This window comes from Pseudorca crassidens, chromosome 10 (assembly GCF_039906515.1).
Source record: "Pseudorca crassidens isolate mPseCra1 chromosome 10, mPseCra1.hap1, whole genome shotgun sequence".
In the NCBI taxonomy this organism is placed as follows: Eukaryota; Metazoa; Chordata; class Mammalia; order Artiodactyla; family Delphinidae; genus Pseudorca; species Pseudorca crassidens.
The window spans coordinates 71,678,546-71,698,737 of NC_090305.1; the positions used below are offsets into that span (position 1 = coordinate 71,678,546).

Genomic DNA, 20,192 nt, shown 5'->3' on the forward strand with positions numbered 1-20,192 from the left:
TATTCTTAGCTATTTGATATTTTTTATGTTATTGTAAATCACATCTTTCAGTTTCCATTTCTGTTTGTGGCTAGTATATAGAAATAAAAGGCTTTTTATATCGACCTTGTATCTAAAAATCTTGCTAAAATTACTCCTTAATTCTAATAATATAGCTGTAAATTATTTTATTCATCTGCAAACAATGACTTTTTCCCTTCCTTCCTAATTCTTATACATTTTAATTGTTTTTCTTACATTATATTGGCTAGATCCTCCGAAACAATATCAAACAGAAATCATGTTAACCAGCATGATTTTTGTCTTGTTCCATATTAAAAAGAAAGATGTATCATATTACCATTAATAAAGTTTGCTGTAGATTTTTTTATAGATACACTTCATCAAATTAAGGAAATTCCCATCTGTAGTTTGCTAAGAGTTTTATCATAAGTGGATGTGGAATTTTATCAATAATTTTCTTTATATATTGAGATGATAATGTGATTTTTCTCCTTTACTCTACTACTATGGTGAATTATGCTCATTGATTTTCAAATGTTAATAAGCCACTTAGGCCATCTTGTATTCCTGGAAAAAATCGACTTATTAATGTACTATCCTTTTTAAATATAGCGACATTTAGTTTGGTATTATTTTTTATGCTATTTATGCATTAGTCGTCATGAGTGACATGTCTCTGTAATTTTCCTTTCCTGAAATATTATTAGATTTGGTATCAAGGTTGTGCTGATCTCTAAACAAATTGGTACCCTACAATCAATATGGGATAGAATGATCAGACAGAAAGGAAACAGAAGACTTGAACAAGAGTATAAACCAACTAGAACTAACAGACATATAGAGAACACTCCACTCAACAACAATACACATTCCTCTCAAATGTACATGGAACATTCTCCAGGACAGACCATAATTTTAGGCCAAAAACCAAATCATACAAAGTTATCTTTTCTAATCACCATGAAATAAAACTGGAACTCAATAACAGAAGGAAAACTAGAAAATTCACAAATACGTGGATATGAAACACACTCTTAAATAGCCAATAGATCAAAGAAGAAATTACAAGGGAAATCAGAAAATACTTTGAGACAAATTATAACAAAAATACATCAAAATTTATGAGGCAGCAAAAGCAGCATTAAGCAGGAAATGTGTGGCTGTATGTGACTGCACTAAAAAAGAAGGAAGATCTCAATCAACACCCTAACTTTACTTCTGAAGAAACTAGAAAAAGAAGAGCAAATTAAACCCAAAGCTAGCATAAGGAAGGAAATAATAAAGATTAGAGTAGTGATAAATAAAACAGAGAACAGAAAAACAATACAGGACTTCTGGGTTTCAATTTGACATGTAAGGATTTTTGGATGTTGGAACTCCTGTCCTAAGAAGAAAAAAAACCTCAACAAACTAAAAATCAACAACTCTTCTTAGATCCAGCAGAGAACTGAGGTCATAGGGCAAAACTGCTGTGCTCAAAATTGGAGACAGACAGACAGATACAGAGAATTACAACATACTAGACAGAGCAGAAACCTCTGCAGGACTAAAACCAGGGTAGGAAACCTCAAACTGTAATTAATGAATTGCTAGAGGCTCAGTATGGACAAGATTGAGTAAAAACTCCACGGGGGCCCAGTCTCAGGGCGGCCCACGGACTTCTCTGAGTTTACCGCCCCCCCCCCCAGGAGTCCTATCAGGTTTTCACAATAAAGATCAGAGAAAAATCTCCTAGTACTTCTGGCAGAGGGAAGAATAAAGTAGCATTGTGAAATACATCCAAAGCATTCTGCTCTTAACAAGACTAACCCTCAAGAAAAACTATTTTACTAGGTCCTAATCAACTAGTTTTACCAAAACCTTTACCAGAGTTTTCCTGATCTAAGGTAAGGGAAATACCCAACTCCAGCCCCCTCTAGCCTCCAAAATAGGGGAAAGGATATGCACAACTCAGGTTCACTAAAACACTGAGACCAGTTCACAGGGCTAGAGAATGCTTTTGCTCTCCTCACACCTTACCACCACATCAAGAGGGCTCCTGTAAAACAGAGGAGAAAAATAAATGACACCAAAGTAAATTTTAGCCTCTGACACCTGTAGCTACAACAAACGGTAAAATCAACCTAACTTCTATCCAGGTAAACATAAAACACTAAAGACCTATTTATTTCTATTCCTTTTCCTCAGTATATTATGTCCAGCTTTCAACAAAAACTTACAGAGCTACTAAAAGACAAAAAACACAGTTTGAAGAAACAGAGCAGACATTAGAACCAGGCTGAGATATGGCAGAGATGTAACATACCAGGAATTTAAAACAACTGATTAATATGATAAGGGCTCTAAATGAAAAGAGTAGACAGATGGATGATGCAAGAAGAGAGAAACTCCAAGGAAAAATCAAAATGAAATGACAGACACCAAAAACACTCTAACAAAAATGAAGCATTCCTTGATGGGCTCAACCACAAGACTGGGGTCAGCCAGGGAAAGAATCTGTGAGCTAGAAAAAATGTCAATAGAAACTTTCAAAACTGAAAAGCAAAGAGAAAAAAGAATGAGAAAGTTGGAAAAGAATACCAAAGAACTGTGGGACAATTATAAAAAGTGTGACATAAGTGTACTATAAATATTGGAAGGAAAAGAGAGAATAGAAGAAATATTTGAAGCAATAATGATTGAGAATTTCCCAAAATTAATGATACCAAACCACAGATCCAAGAAGCCCAGAGAATACCAAGCAGTATAAATAACACAAAAAAATCTATACCTAGGCATAAGATACTCAAACTGCAGAAAAACAAAGACAAAGAAAAAACTCTTGAAAGACGACAGAGGAGAAAAAAATACCTTACCTATAGAGAAGCAAGGATAAAAATTACATCAGACTCCTCTTAAGAAAACACTCAAGTAAGAAAATAGTGGAGTGAAATATTTAAATTACGTAAAGAAAAAAGACACCAACTTAGAATTCTGCACTCAGCAAAATAAAAGACTTTTCTCAAACAAAAATTGAGGAACTTTGTTGCCAGTAATATTTCTTGCAAGAAATATTAAAATAAATTCTTCAGAGAATTCCCTGGCAGTCCAGTGGTTAGGACTCCACGCTTTCACTGCCGAGGGCCCAGGTTCAATCCCTGGTCAGGGAACTAAGATCCCGCAAGCCACACAGCGTGGCTGGGAAACTTCATTCATTCATTCCTCAGAGAGAAGGAAAATGATATATGTCAGAAACTAGATCTACATAAAGGAAGAGCAATAGAATAAATGAATAAATATATAATAAACATATAAAAGAATCAACGTAGATAAAATCTAATTTTTCTTATTCTTAATATATCTAACAGATAACTGTTCAAACTAATAACAGCAACAAATTATTTGGTGATTATAGCTTATGCGTAAGTGAAACGAATGATAACAATGTTATAAGGCCTGGGAGGGAGTAATTGGGAATACTCTGATATTAGCTACTGGCACTATCCATGAAATGGTATAGTGTTACTTGAAAGAGAACTTGGGTTAGCTGTAAATGTATATTGCAAAAACAAGGGCAACCACTAAAAAAGTTTCTAAAAGTATAATGATGTGCTAAGTGAAATAAGCCAACATAAAAGGACAAATATGTCCTTTTGTGCAATAGGCAAATTCAGAGAGACAGAAAGTATAACAGACGTTACTAAGGGCTGGGGGAGGAGAGTGGGAGGAGCCACTCAGGGGAGAAACCCTGAATACAGGGTTTCTGTTGGAGATGATGAAAAAGTTCTGGAAATGGAGAATGTTAGTGGTTGTACAACACTGAGGAAGAAGTTAATTTTTTAAAAACCTTTAACACTGAAGTATTTTCAATATGCATCTTTTAATTAATTGCAGTCTACTTACAAATAATACCATACCACTTCATGTGCTGCACAAAGATCTTACAACCATATACTCCCAAATCCTCCCTCTCACCCTTTGTGCTACTATAGTTACATATGCTATAAACACACAATATACTGCTACCATTTTTTTGTTTGTTTCAAACTGGTATCTTTTAGAGACACTAAAAATAAGGAAAACAATGAACTTTATATCTAGCTACATCCATGCCATTTCTATTGTTATTTCTTTCTGTAGATCTAAATTTCTGTCTTATTTCAAATTCCTTCTGCCTTAAGAACTTCCTAATACTTTTTTGTAGATAATGAAACCTCTTAATTTTTGTTTTCCTGAAAAGGTCTATATTTCTCCTCCACTTCTCGAAAAAATTTCTGCTGAAGGAAGAATTCTGGGTTGATAGGTTCATTTCTTTCAACGCTTTAAAGATCTTACTCCACTGTGCTCTGGTTTGGATAGTTTCCCCAAAAAATTTCACTATAATTCTCATATTTGTTCCTCTATATGTAATGTGCCTTTTTTTCCTCTGGCTGCCTTCAAGATTTTCTCTTTCCCTTTGGATTTCAGCAGTCTGAATATGATGTGTCTGGATGCATTTTATTGTTATTAATTATCCTGTTTTGCATTGCGTGAGCTTCTCTGATCTGTGGTGTAGTATCTTTGTTTTCCTTTGGAAAATTGTCTGCCGTTATCCCTTCAAACATCTCTTCCTCACCTCTGCTCTTTTCTCCTTCTGAGATTCCAATTACACACAAATTACACTCTTTTTTTTAATACTGTCCACAGCTGTTGGGTGTTCTAGTCTGTTTTTTCCCCACTTTTTTCTCTTTATATTTCAGTCTGGGCAATTTCTACTGACTTACCTTCAAGTATACTGATTTCTTCCTCATCTGTGTCAAGTCAACTGATGAGCCTGTCAAAGGCACTCATCTGTTACCATGTTTTTCATTTCTATTAGATTCTTTCTAATAGTTTCCATCTCTGCTGAAATTCCTCTTCTGTTCATGCATGTTGTCCACCTATTCTGCTAGAGCCTCTAACGTATTAATCACAGTTATTTAAAATTCTCTGACAGTTTAAACATCTGGGTCATACAAGTCTGGTTCTATTGAATGCTTTGCCTCTTGACACTTTGCTGTTTTTCTCTTCCTTCTGTGTGTCTCTCATGATTTTTTCGTTGAAAGCTAGACATCCTGGGTAGAACAGTCAAGACTGAGACACATAGTATTTACTCCCGGAAATGAGCATGTTTCTTCTTAGGTCTTAAGTTCAAGAGAGAAGGTTAAGTCAATCTAGTTAGGAGTAGAGCTGGGTTTGGGTTTTATTGTTGCTTACAGTTATTCACAGTGTACCATAGGCTTCAGATTCCACTAGCACTGTCTGGTATTTATGCTGTAGGCTCATTTGCTATACGGTTTTTTCCCTCAACATTAGCTGCTCCACCCTCACATTTAGATCTTCTCTTTGTGACTACACCTCTGTTGTAACTACACTTCTCTTTGTGACTGTCTCTCTCTCTCCACACTCTTGCCTCTCCCCCACAAAGAGACCTCTACTGCCCACAATTTTCTAACTTGGTAGTGGGGGACAAGCATTCTCTGAGATTCAGCCTCAGTCTTGTGAGATTCTGTGTCCCTTGGTCTTGGGGGTGGAAACTTCTCAGTGATCCTAACCTTCCCCCAACTGTAGGGGACTTCTGATGCTCCAGCATGTATTCCTACCCCTCTCCTACCTACATCCCTTCCCCAATCAGTTTGATGCTTTTGCTCTTGAAGACCCAGGTAAAGCTTAGTACCTTTCCCACAGTGGGGGTTCTTCTCTCCAACAGACATGCACCATGAGGAAGGCTTTTTCACTATCTTACACTCTTCCTCTTTGCAAATGTGGTTTATCTCTAATTCCTTCTTCAGCCCTGTCTTCCCTCCTTCCTTCATGCCAAACTTGGTTATGTAAAACTCTTGCTGGTGGCTTGGACATACATTACCATTGCTCTAGAGTTCTGAGTTCTACCAGTTTTGCCCATGATCTGCTAGTCATAGCCATCCCTTCTCAACATCTTCCTATACCCATGCTTGATTTTTACTATATTTGGCAGCCCTTCACCATATACTGATTCAGGTTTATGGTTAGGCCAAGTCCTAATCCAGAGCAAAGCCCTAACTCTCTTCAATTTTATTAAGGCTCAGAGAGGAAGCTGCAGAAGAAAAGTGTGAAGCTAGCAGAGGCTGGTTCATGAGGTTGAAGGAAAAAGGACATTTCTATAACATAAAAGTGCAAGGTGGAGCAGTGAGTGCTGATGTAGAAGCTGCAGCAAGTTATCCAGAAGATCTAGCTAAGATAATGGATGGAGGTACCTACCCTAAATAACAGATTTTCAGTGTAGATGAAACAGCCTTATCTTGGAAGAAGATGGAAGAAAATGCCATCTAGGACTTCCATAGCCAGAGAAGTCAAAGCCTGGCTTCAAAGCTTCAAAGGACAAGCTGACTCTCTTGTTAGGGGCTAATGCAGATGGTGAGCTTAAGCTGAAGCCAGCGCTCATTTACCATGAAAAACTCCTAGGGCCTTTAAGAATTATACTAAATCTAACCTGCCTGTGCTCTATAAATGGGAAAACAAAGCCTGGATGACCGCACATCTGTTTTCAACATGGTTTACTGCATATTTTAAGCCCACTGTTGAGACCTACTGCTCAGAAAAAGATTCCTTTCAAAATAGTACTGCTCACTGACAATGCATCTGGTTACCCAAGAGTTCTGATGGAAATGTACAAGATTAATAACGTTTTCATGCCTGCAAACACAACATCCATTCTGCAGCCTATGGATCAAGAAGTCATTTCAACTTTCAAGTCTGACTACTTAAAAAATACATTTCATGAAGCCGTAGCTGCTATAGTGATTCCTCTGATGAATCTAACAATTGAAAGCCTCCTGGAAAGGATTCATCATTCTAGATGCCTTTAATTACATTTGTGAACCATGGGAAGAGGTCAAAATGAACATTAACAGGTGTTTGGAAGAAGCTGATTCCAACCCTCACGGATGACTTTGAGGGGTTCAGGACTTCAGTGGAGAAAGTAACTGCCAATGGGGTGGAACAGCAAGAAAACTAGAAGTGATGCCTGAAAATGTGACTGAATTGGTGCAATCTCATGATAAAACCTGAACAAACGAGGAGTTTCTTCTTCTTCTTCCTCTTTTTTTTTTTTTTAATCTTTTGGCCACGTCGTATAGCATGTGGGATCTTAGTTCCCCGACCAGGGATCGAACCCATTCCCCCTGCATTGGCACTGTGGAATCCTAACCACTGGACCACCAGGGAAGTCCCAGGAGTTTCTTCTCATGGATGAGCTTTCTTGAGATGGAATCTACTCCTGGTGAAGATGCTGTGAAGATTGTTGAAATGACAACAAAGGATTTAGAATATTACATAAACTTAGTTGATAAAGCAGTGGCAGGGCTTGAGAATTGACTCCAATTTTGAAAGAACTTCTACTATGGGTAAAATGCTATCAAATAGCATTGTACCTACAGAGGAATCATTCGTAAAAGGAAGAGTCAATCCATGGGGCAAACTTCACTGTTGTCTTTTTTCAAGAAACTGCCACGGCCACCCCAACCCTTCAGCCACCACCACCCTGACCAGTCAGCAGCATTAACATTTAGGTAACACCCTCCACCAGCACAAAGACTACTCACTAAAGGCTCAGATGATGACTAGCACTCTTAAGCAATAATGTATTTTTAAATTAAGGTATGTACTTTTTTTTAGACATAATGCTATTGCACACTTAACAGACTATAGTATAGTTTAAACATACTTTTATATGTACTGGGAAACCAAAAAATTCGTGTGACTTGCACTTTATTGCAACACTTGCCTTACTGTGGTGGTCTGGAACTGAACCCGCAACAGCTCCAAGGTCTGCCTGTACCAGACTATAAATCATTTTCTTCAACTGAAGAGGTTTTTGGGGGTTTTTTTGACAAAAATAAAAATAAAGGAATATTCATGACTGGTCAAAAAAGACAGGTTGGCATCGAGTGGGAAAAAATACACAAAACCAAAAGGGTTTTAGAATATGTCAAGTTTTCTTAATAAAAGTGACAACAGGGGGGAAAAAGAAAAAACACTCAAATTCTCTCACTTGAGAGAATTCTACCTTAAAATAACTCTAAACTCTCTACTGATGGTGCAGTGAGTCAAAGAAAAGAAATATAGTAAGTCAAGCAATATAGTCACCGCTCACATGTTTAAAAGACCCGTAGGGAACTGCTGTGGATCCTGTCTCTTCTAGATAGTCTTCCCAGCTTAATTCCACTTCTTCCACTCCAGATCCAGCATCTGGAATTAAAAACAACACAAAAACAGGTAAGACTCAATTAAAAAAAAACTTAAGCTATAAAAACATAAACTTAGTAAACCTAACTTACAATTTACTTCATAAGTTAATTGACTTTTCACACAAAATAACTAAGTGTTCTTTTTAAATAGCAGGTTCCCTTAGTGCACTGATTGTCAATGAATCTCAACACCATAGAGTGTGACATGCTATCTCCTGCTGGGATCTATCTGGGATTCACCTAAATAGATCACATAAAGCTGGTGAGAGTGTAACTACTATAAACCCTTTGTACTGTAATTTAGTATCTAATGCCAAATATCTGAGATCCTTAATAGGCATTTCAAACTTAAATTTTCAATCTGTTCTTCCTTAGTACTCTCCAACTGAGTAAAAGTTACCAATGGTTGATATTTTGACTCAATCCAAAAACTGTGGAGTTATCCTTACTTTCTTCCCTTTCTTTCACATCTCACATCCAATCCATCAGAAAATTCTGGGTACTACCTTTAAAAATATCCCAAATCTAATCACCTTCCACCATTTCTACTGCTCTCTCTCTAAGTGCAAGGTCTAACTACAATATCTTTCACCTTTTAATCACACAATAAAATCTAAAATTTGGGAGACTGCAAAGGCCCTATATGATCTGACCCCTAGTTCCCGACCCTGACTCTGCATCCCCAACCAGCCTCTTGTTTGCTCACTGCACTCGAGGGACACTGAGTTTCTTGCCACTCCTCTCTAACCATGTTCTTTCCTCAAAGTCTCTGCGTTTGTTATTTCCTCCGCTTAGACTCATTCCCCTGTCATTGACAGCTTTACGTCATTCAAGCCTCTACTCAACACCTCTCCAGAAAAGCCTTCCACCAGAAAGGCCTTCCATCAGTGTGCATCTAAAGTAGAAACCTCCAGCCTCTGCTTTCATTATCTTCACAGCATTCATTCCTATCTACAAGCATACCATGTCTTTTTATCTTCCCCATTAGACAATAAACCCTGTGAAGACAGGAGGTTTGTTTTGGTCACTCCTACATCTCTGTCACAGCAGAGACTCAATACATTTTTGATGAGTGAGCAAAGATTCAAACACTCCATTGGAATCCAATAATCCCAATTCACATAAACTCCCTAAGAGCAGGGTTTTGTTCACTAACTATCCCCACCGCCCAAAACAATGCCTGTCACTAGGAAGTCTGTGATAAACAGCTGCTGAATGAGTATACCCTTGGGGAGCCTGTGCTTCACACAAACACAAGGAGGCAAATACAAGGATGCTCACCACAGCACTGTTTCTAACAGCAACAGACAGAAGCAATCAGTAGAAGAATAGATAAATTATGGCAATCCTACAACGGAGTACTACTACATATAGCAGCTGAAATAAATGAACTATATTGACATATATAAATCTCAAAAAAATCACATCAAGTAAAAACAGCAGGTGCAGAATGAAAAGCACAAGATACAATTTAGGCTTCAAAACAAAACTGCAATATAATGTTTATAAATACAAATCAATAACAGTATAAAAAAAGGATGGGAAGAATATACATTAACAGTGCTACCTTTGGGGAGGGAGGGAAGCAAAGAAGATTAGAAGGAAAGTACAAAAGAGCCTTAAACTGTATTATGTTTTATTTAAGAAATGAAAAAACACATGAAAACATGTTCAACATCATTAGGGAAATGCATATCAAAACCACAGTGAGATACCACCTCGCAGTCATTAGGATGGCTATTATCAAAAAAGCAGAAAATAAGTGTAGGCAAGGCTGTGAGAAACTGGAATCTTTGTGCACTGCTGGTCTCGGAATATAAAATGGTACAGCCACTGTGGAAAAATTTTTGGTGGTTTCTCAAAAAATTAAAAATATAATTACCATATGATCCAGCAATTCCACTTCTGGGTATATACCCAAAAGAACTGATAGCAGGGACTCAAACAGATATCTATACATGAATGTTTATAGCAGCAATATTTACAATAGCCAAAAGGCGGAAGTAACTGACTCAAGTGTCCATCAACAGATGAATGGATAAACAAAATGTGCTATATGCATGCAATGAAATATTATTTAGTCATAATAAGGAAGGAGGGGCTTCCCTGGTGGCACAGTGGTTAAGAATCCGCCTGCCAATGCAGGGGACACGGGTTCGAGTCCTGGTCTGGGAAGATCCCACATGCCGCAGAGCAACTAAGCCCGTACGCCACAACTACTGAGCCTAAGCTCTAGAGCCCATGAGCCACTACGACTGAGCCCACGTGCCACAACTACTGAAGCCTGCATGCCTAGAGCCCGTGCTCTGCAACAAGAGAAGCCACCGCAATGAGAAGCACGTGCACCGCAGCGAAGAGTAGCCCTTGCTCGCCACAACTAAAGAAAGCCTTCATGCAGCAATGAAGACCCAATGCAGCCAAAAATAAATAAATAAATTTATATATATATATATATATATATATATATATATATATATATATATATATAAAGCACCACATCTCTGAAAAAAAAGGAAGGAAATTCTGACACAGGCTACAGGCTACAATGTGGATGAACCATGAGAACATTACACTAAATGAAACAAGCCAGCCACAAAAGATCAAATATTCTATGATTCCACTTACTTGAGGTAGTTAGAGTGGTCAAATTCATAGAGACAGAAAGAAGAATGGTAGTTTCCAAGGACTGGGGGGAGAGGGGAATGGGGAGTTAGTGTTTAATGGGTACAGAGTTTCAGTATGGGAAGATGAAAAAGTTTTGGAGATGGACGGTGGTAATAGCTGCACAATGATGTGAATGTATGTAATGTAATGCCACTGAACAGTACACTTAAAAATGGCTGAAATGGTCAATTTTATGTTATGGATACTTTACCGCAATTTTGAAAATGAAAACAAATATTGGACAATGTTAATTTATTATTTATTAATTTTTAAATTCTGCATTGTAGGTATGTGGGTGTTTCCTATATTGTTTTCATTTCTATGTGTTTGAAAATTTTCCCTAGAAATACAACAAACCAACAAAGACTTTATTGGGAGCATCCTGGAAGTATGAGCCAGTAGAAATTCAACTTCCATCACTAAAACACAACAAGGCTGGACATTCATATTCATGGTCCTTGGCAAGAACCCTAGTCCCTCAAATAGCATGCTGATTTAAAAATAAACAATAACAACAATAAAAGCAGTGAATGAAAGGACTAAAATCTCTCGTTCATCAAAAACTACCTAAAAACTGAGAAGAAACTAGACTAATGATCTGATAGAAAAGTCAGCAAAACACATGAAAAGAGAATTTATTTATTTTAATTTTAATAAATTTATTTTATTTATTTTTGGCTGCGTCGGGTCTTCGTTGCTGTGCATGGGCTTTCTCTAGTTTCAGCAAGCAGGGGCTACTCTTCGTTGCAGTGCATGGGCTTCTCATTGTGGTGGCTTCTCTTGTTGCAGAGCATGGGCTCTAGGTGTGCAGGCTTCAGTAGTTGCGGCACGCAGGCTCAGTAGCTGTGGCGTGGGCTCTAGAGCGCAGGTGCAGTAGTTGTGGCACATGGGCTTAGTTGCTCCGTGGCATATGGGATCTTCCCGGACCAGGGCCTGAACCCGTGTCCCCTGCATTGGCAGGCGGGTTCTTAACCACTGCGCCACCAGGGAAGTCCCGAGAATTTATTTTTTAAAAATGCAAATAGTCCTTAAACATATGGAAACGTGTGCAAATTTATTCATTTTAAAAAAATGCAAATGGAAACTACACTGAGATATCAGATGGAAAAAATTCCAAAGTCTGACAACACACTCCATGGTGAGGCAGGTAATTAAGCAGGTAAAGCATAACGACACAACCCCGGTGAAAGAACTTGGCAATATCTAGCAAAATTACATATGTATTTACCTTTTGATCCAGCAATCCCACTTCTAGGAATCTATCCCAAAGATATGCTGGCAAAAATACAAAAAGACATATGTACAAAGCTACTGATTGCGGTACTATATGTAATACCAAGACTGGAAACAACCCAAATGTCCATCAATAAGGAACAGGGTGAATAAAATACGGTATATACATCCAGTACTATACATCTGTAAAAAAGAATGAGAATGATTTCCATATACTGATGTGGAATAATCTTCAGTATACACTAAGTGAAACAGAAAACACACAGCAGTTTTTATTGTAGCTCTAGTTTTTGTATAAGGTGAGAGAGAGATGAATATATATGTAAATGCTCACACATATCTTTTTACATTTTAAAACATGAAAAATAGAATAAAAAGTAATAAAACTTGTATATATGGAGAAGAATAAAAAGGATGAATACTATCAGGCTGAAAGTGGGAATGCTGTTATATAATTTTGACTTTGTAACTATGTATATACTTTACACAATTCAGAAACATTTAAATTAAAAATTCTAAAAACTGAAAATGAACTTAAATATGCCTAACTGTTGGTGTCAAAACCGCAAAGAAAACAGGATCCCTTTAAGTCATTAATAAAATACAAAATTTTGACTACAAACCCAAGTGGAATATATCTAAAGGCAAAAACATAAAGAAATCTTAAACTATACACTATTATCCTACTGATATTTGGAAGGTTGGTACTGTTATTGTGAAAAAATTATATGAATATTATAGGATAAAAACAAATAAGTGATGATACTAAAGACATTACAAAACAACACATTTCTAAAAGAAAAGAGACATGAATATAAAATCAAAGAAATAAAAACCCTGTAATTTTAAATTAAAATTGTAAATATCAGATGAAGCCATCTGATTTTCTTTTCTCTTCAAAAGACGTGTATTTCCTAGCTATCGCTATGGATAAGACCTAGAAGAAATGGCAATCTGCTATCAATGAGCACCCCAGCACCTGGATTGTAGACTGTAAATATCATATCCACTTAAAAAAAGAGAGCTCCTCAGAGAAATGGCAAATTGCAAGCTTGGGGCAGGAAATGTGCAAGAGGTACCTTGGAATCTTATTATACCAGAAAGCAAGGACTAGAACTATCAAAGATATATGACATCACATCCAAAGAACATAGGACCCAATCTGAAAGAACTCTCATTGGTCTAGAATGAGGCAATTTGATCATCAAATGAATGATGACAGCAATAGATTCAAATTCATATATAAAATATATATGTAATGTATATACGATATGAGTTAATAATAACACTTGAAAGAAAACAAATCAACTTCCTAAATAGCGGAGTGAGTACCTCAGTGAACACACTCTTCCAGAAAAGCAGCAAAAATACTGGCTAAACAATGAAAATTGACCATTTCAAAGTTCTGAAATTAACTGAAGGCACAGAACAAACTGAAAAGCATCTATCAAGACAAGTTACAGAACCTCTGTTAGAATAGTGGGATTGTGGCTCTTTAAGTTGGAGCTATTCCCATCTTTCATTCCTCCCCAGCTCAAAACAAATTTTAGAACTGAAAATACAATAACCAAAAAACAAAACAAAACAAACTCCTCTACAGATAAGCTCTACAGCAGAATGAGGAGGACAGGGAAAGAAACACCAAAATTAAAGAGCAATAGAAAACACCCAATTTCAACAATGGAGAGAAAAAAAAAAGAAAAGCGCCTCACAGAGCTATGCCACAATAGCAACAGACCTAACAAAAGTGTCTTCAGAGTCCCAAAAGAAGACAAAGAGAACAGAGCAGAAGAAGTCCTAGAAGAAATAATGGCTGAAAAGGTTCCAAATTTGTCAAAAGACATAAGCCTATACTTTTAAGAAGGTGAGAAAACTCCCAACAAGATAAACCCAAGGAAATCTGTGCACAGATACACAGAGTCAAACTGCTGAAAACTAGAGACAAAAAATCCTCAAAGCAGCAAGAGAAACAATACCTCTTTTAAGGGGAGTGGCGGGAGACAGAATTCCAATGACAGCAAATTTTCATCAGAAAGGGAGGCCAGAAGGCACAATATTTTTCAGGAGATGAAGAAAAGAACTTTCAACTCAGAATTCTATATTTAGCAAAAATATCCTTTAATAATAAGTGGCAAAATTAAAGGATATTCTCAGATGAAGGGAAACTAATGAATTCTATCACCAAGAGACCTACCCTAAAAAAATGGCTAAAGGAAGTTCTATAAACAGAAATGAAATGACAGAGAAGGAATCTTGGAAAATCAGGAAGGAATAAAGAACAATGAAAAGAGTAAAAATACTGGAAAACATACTACATTTTCCTTCTCCTCTTGAATTTTCTAAATTATATTTGACAGTTGAAGCAAAACTTTTAACAATATCTGATGTGGTTCTCAAAACATGTAGAAGAATATTTAAGACAAGTTTATTATAAATAAGAGTAGGAAAAGAGACATAAAAATAGGTAAAATTTTTACACTTCACTCAAATTAACAAAATGATAAAACCAGCAGAGTGTGGTAAGTTAAATATATATAATGTAATACCTAGAGCAACCACTAAAAAGCTATATAAAGAGATACACTCAAGAACATTGTATAGACAAAACAAAATGAAATTCTAAAAAAATGTTCAGGTAACCCACAGGAAGGCAGGAAAAGATAGGAACAAAAAAACAGAGAAAACAGGGCTTCCCTGGTGACGCAGTGGTTAAGAATCTGCCTGCTAATGCAAGGGAAGCAGGTTCAAGCCCTGGTCCGGGAAGATCCCACATGCCGTGGAGCAACTAAGCCCGTGCGCCACAACTGCTGAGCCTGTGGTCTAGAGCTCGCAAGCCACAACTACTGAACCCGCAAGCCACAATTACTGAAGCCCGTGTGACTAGAGCCTGTGCTCCGCAACAACAGAAGCCACAGCAATGAGAAGCCCGTGCACTGCAACGAAGAGCAGCCCCCCGCTTGCAGCAACTAGAGAAAGCCTGTGCGTACCAACGTGCTAAAAGTAAATAAATAAATGTATTAAAAAAACAGAGAAAACAAACGGACAAAAATGGCAGACGGGGCTTCCCTGGTGGCGCAGCGGTTGAGAGTCCGCCTGCCGATGCGGGGGACACGGGTTCGTGCCCCGGTCCGGGAAGATCCCACATGCCGCGGAGCGGCTGTGCCCATGAGCCATGGCCGCTGAGCCTGCGCGTCCGGAGCCTGTGCTCCGCAATGGGAGACGCCACAGCAGTGAGAGGCCCGCGTACCGGGAAAAAAAAAAAAAAGGCAGACGTGAGCCCTAACATATCAATAATTACATTAAGTGTAAATGATCTACACCAATTACAAGACTGAAAAAAAAAATTTTAATGACTACATGCTGTTACAAGAAACTTACTCAAAATATAACAATTTACACAGGTTGAAAGTGAAAGGATGAGAGACTTCCCTGGTGGTGCAGCGGTTAAGAATCCGCCTGCCAATGCAGGGAACACGGGTTCGATCCCTGGGCCAGGAAGACCCCACATGCCGCGGAGCAACTAAGCCCGTGGGCCACAACTACTGAGCCTGCGCTCTAGAGCCCATGCACCACAACTACCGAGCCCACACACCGAAACTACTAAAGCCAGTCTGCGCCCTCTAGGGCCTGCATGTCGCAACTACCGAGCTGCGAGCTGCAACTACTGAAGCCCATGTGACTAGAGCCTGTGCTTCTCAACAACAGAAGTCACAGCAATGAGAAGCCCACGCACCGCAACAAAGAGTAGCCCCTGCTTGCCACAACTAGAGAAAGCCCGTGCGCAACAAAGACCCAGTGCAGACAAAAATAAATAAAATTTAAAAAAAAAAGAAAGTGAAAGGATGAAAAGGATATACCATGCAAACATTAATAAAAAGAAAGTAGGGGCTTCCCTGGTGGCGCAGTGGTTGGGAGTCCGCCTGCCGATGCAGGGGACGCGGGTTCGTGCCCTGGTCCGGGAAGATCCCACATGCCGCCTAGCGGCTGGGCCCATGGGCCATGGCCGCTGGGCCTGCGCGTCCGGAGCCTGTGCTCCGCAACAGCAGAGGCCACAACAGTGAGAGGCCCGCGTACCGCAAAAAAAAAAAAAAAAAAAGAAAGTAGGAATAGGTAAATCTGTAGAGACAGAAAGTAGACACGGTTGCCAGAGGGTAGATTAAGCAAGAAATGACTGCTAATGGTTTCTTCTGAGGAGTGATGAAAATGTTCTGGAATTAGGTAGTAGTGTTGGTCACACAACTTTCTGAATATACTAAAAACTACTGAACTGTATACTCTCAAAGTGTAAATTTTATAGTATGTGAATTATATCTTTAAAAAATATTTCAATAAAGATGTTTTTAGGAAACCTCAATAGTTAAAAAAATTATTAATTAAAAAGCAAACAAACCATATGATTAATAAATGAGCCAAAAATACGAAGACATGGTACTGAAGGGGATACAGGGATAGCAAGTAAGCACCTGTTCAACATCATTTGCATTCAGCCAATAGGGGAAAGAAAATTAAGACCAGGATGAGCTATCATTACACATCTATCAGCATGACTTAAATAAAAATAGTGACAATACCAAATGGCTGTGAGGATGTGAAGAAATCAGATCTCATATACTGCTGCTAAGAATGCATAATGGTACAGCCACTCTGGAAAGTAGCTGTGCTCCTCGGCATTTATCCCAGAAAAATGAAATTTTATGTATATGATTGTTTATAGCATCTTTATTCATAAAAACCAAAAACTAGAAGCAACCAAAATGTACTGCAACAGATGAACGGTTAACCAAACTGCAGTATATCCACGGAATACTAGCAAGCAATAAAAGGGAACAGACTACTGATACATTCAAGAATTTGGATGGATCTCAGGGGCATTATTTTGAGTGAAAAAGTCCATCTCAAAAAGTCACATACTGTGTGGTTCTATTTATGTAACATTCTGGAAATGACAAAATTATAGAGATGAAGAACCGATTAATGGTTACCTGGGGTTAGGGAATATTGAGGAAGAGGAGTAGGTGTAACTATGAAGGGGCAGTACAAAGGAGCTCTGTGTGGTGATGGAATAGTTCTGTATCTTGACTGAGGTGGTGCTTACAGGAATCTACACGTGATAAAATGACAGAACTACATACATTTTATACATAGCTTTTATACTGTACTATACTTAAATGAGATGTAACTTACAGTAGAAACTGAGTGAATGGTACATGAGAACTGTCAGTATTTTTGCAAGCGCCTATGAATTAATAATTACCTCAAAAGAAACTTTGTGTTTTTTTTTTAACGAAGTCTGCTCATAAAAGTTATTTACTTTTTCAACAAACATGCTGAGTACACGCCCACCCCCACCCCTCAGTGCCAGGTTCTCTGCCAGGTACAAAGAAAGACAACTCATGTCTTCAAAGAGCTTCCCATTTAGTGGTAGAAAGATAAGCCATACAACATAACACAGGTAAGTAATGGAATTCTGCACTCTGAAGAATGGATTTTGCTCAGCAAAACCAATACCTGCATCAATCTGCTGCTCCCCGTTCATTTCCACAGCACATGGGTGATCTCCTCCCCACACAGAGGACAGGCCTTATAGTTATGCTACAGTCTGAAGATTACTTGCAGTTCTCAAGCATCTGTTCAATGGGCATCCAAGCGTCCAAATGAAAGTGCTGAAAAATCAAAAAGAACACATTAACAGGCTGCAGCCCAGTGTTTATTCAGTCATAAGACATGATACTCTGGTGGGTTGAAAGGGCAGATAAAACAAAAATACACTGGCAGAATAGATGGAACTAGAGAAAAAAATTTGATACCTTTTCTAATTTTGAAGACTGTGTGTGTGTGTGTGTGTGTGTGTGTGTGTGTGTGTGTGTGTGGAGAGAGAGAGAGAGAGAAAGAGCTATCAAGACCTTGATATCTAAAAATCACAAAAAATCAACATATATATGAATCACTACCCCTTCAACTTAGATTATAATACTGAGCACCACTATCCACAAAAACTCTAATTCCTAATGAAATCCTGGGAGGAAAAGTTAGCTTTCAATGCCCTGTCTTAACCAGTAAATAAGATTCAGGATACGACATATTATTTTATCTAGTTTTCCATTTCATTTACCTAGAATATTATGCAGAACCAAAAAGTATCAACTACATTTGTCTACAATTACACTTATAAAGAGAGCTCAATCCCTCCAAAATAACCTCTGAAACCATTTATTCTTTTTTAAAAAGGCTTTATTGGGATATAATTCACATGCCAAAATCTCCCATTTTAAGTGTACAATTCAATAATTTTCAGTAAATTTACAGTTGTATAACCATCACTATAATCCAATTTTAGAATATTTCCATCACCCTGGAAAGAAACTTCATTCCCCATTTGCAGTTCTTCTCCATTCCATCCCTAGCCTCAGGCAACCACTAATCTGCTTTTGTCTCTAGAGATTTTGCCTCTTCTGGACATTTCACACAAATGAAATCATACAACATGTGGTCTTTTGTGGACTTCTTTCACTCAGCATGTTTTTGAGGCCCATCCATGCTGCAGCATGGATGAATCTATTTATTCTTGCTTTACATACATGTAGAACAATCTAAGATACTGCCTTTATATATGCCTAACAGATTAGAAAGAGTAAATGCAAGGGGGAAAAGGAGCTGCTGCAGGAAGGCGTGATGTGAACTAACCTCAAGGGCAACAATGCAGAAAACTATAAAGGTGGAATAGCAACTCAACAGCCACAGCTGCCTGGGTGATACCTACAAGAGCAAACAACTCTGAACCTCTCAAAAAGATTCTGATTCTGTATTAGATCCCCAGTAAAAGATTATCATAAAAATCTTTTAAACACTAAGAAAAAATTAGTTTAAATTTTAACATACTCTTTGAAAAGGTACAAGCTACCTCAAGTACAACAGTGTGAGCTGGGTGATAGGGATACCCAGATTCTAGTCCCAGCTCTACCCGTAACTAAATATGCAATCTTATACGGACTATATTATGTCTTTTTTTTTTTTTTTTTTTTTGCGGTACGCAGGCCTCTCACTGTTGTGGTCTCTCCCGTTGCGGAGCACAGGCTCCAGACGTGCAGGCTCAGTGGCCACGGCTCACGGGCCTAGCCGCTCCACGGCATGTGGGATCTTCCCGGACCGTGGCAAGAACCCGTGTCCCCTGCATTGGCAGGCAGATTCTCAACCACTGCGCCACCAGGGAAGCCCTATTATGTCCATTTTTAAAATCTGTAAAATGAGTGTAACATTTTCAGATTTTAAAACTAAATTTCATATTGAGCATAGAGAAAATCTTAATAACAGTTAAAATTATGGATATCCCATTTGAGGTAACTGCCAGTTATCCAAAATCTTTTCATACAACAACATAAGCACTGAAACTCACACTTTCGCAGATAGGAACAACTGAATAGAAACCTGGTAGTGAGATTTAAAGCCTCTAAATAAGCTTTCTTCTCTCAGTTTACTTTCCTACCCCAAGCCCAAAACATTCAAACTGTACCATTCCACCTGCCAATTCATTCACTCCCCATATTTATTAAACACTAGCTCATTACCATCCACTATTCTAGGAAATAAGGGTAAAGCAATCAAGAGAGACTTGGTTCCCGCATTCATGATGCTTATTTTCAACTGGCGTAAGACAATTTAAGCCAACAATTTAAAACAATTATTTAAAGTGCTATGAAGGAAAAGCAGCAGTAGGTGCTAAGATAGAACATAATGGCAGACCTAACCTAAACTAAGGGGTCACTGACAGCGTCCCTGGGGCGGGAAAAGGTATTTAAGCTGACACTAAAGGGGAAACAGCAGTTAGGCAAAAAGGGCAGAAAGGAAAGAATAGTCCAGGAATAGGGAGCAGCACATACAAAGGCTCTAAGGTGGGGAGGAACTGAGAGCAGGCCACTGTGGCTGGAGCATGGGAACCAACCGGGTAAGTGGCACACAATGAAACTGGACAGGAAGAGTAGGAATAACGCAGTTGATACAAACTGGGGATTTACCATAAGCTGGGTACTGTCCAAAGCACTTAAACATATTAACCCATTTAATACTCTC

General features: G+C 38.2%; 1 protein-coding gene across 3 annotated transcripts in view; it reads right to left on the bottom strand.

Annotated features, from left to right (window-relative positions):
• Positions 1–20,192, bottom strand: part of SFMBT1 (Scm like with four mbt domains 1) — a 138,390-nt gene that overhangs the window by 43,338 nt on the left and 74,860 nt on the right. For all 3 annotated transcript variants that reach the window (XM_067754753.1, XM_067754752.1, XM_067754754.1), the window contains exons 2-3: positions 17,634–17,788; positions 8,135–8,229 (exon numbers count right to left, since the gene is read on the bottom strand). In XM_067754753.1, coding sequence (XP_067610854.1) covers positions 8,135–8,229; positions 17,634–17,661 — 123 coding nt within the window. In that variant the 5' untranslated portion in view covers positions 17,662–17,788. The remainder of the gene's footprint in view (positions 1–8,134; positions 8,230–17,633; positions 17,789–20,192) is intronic.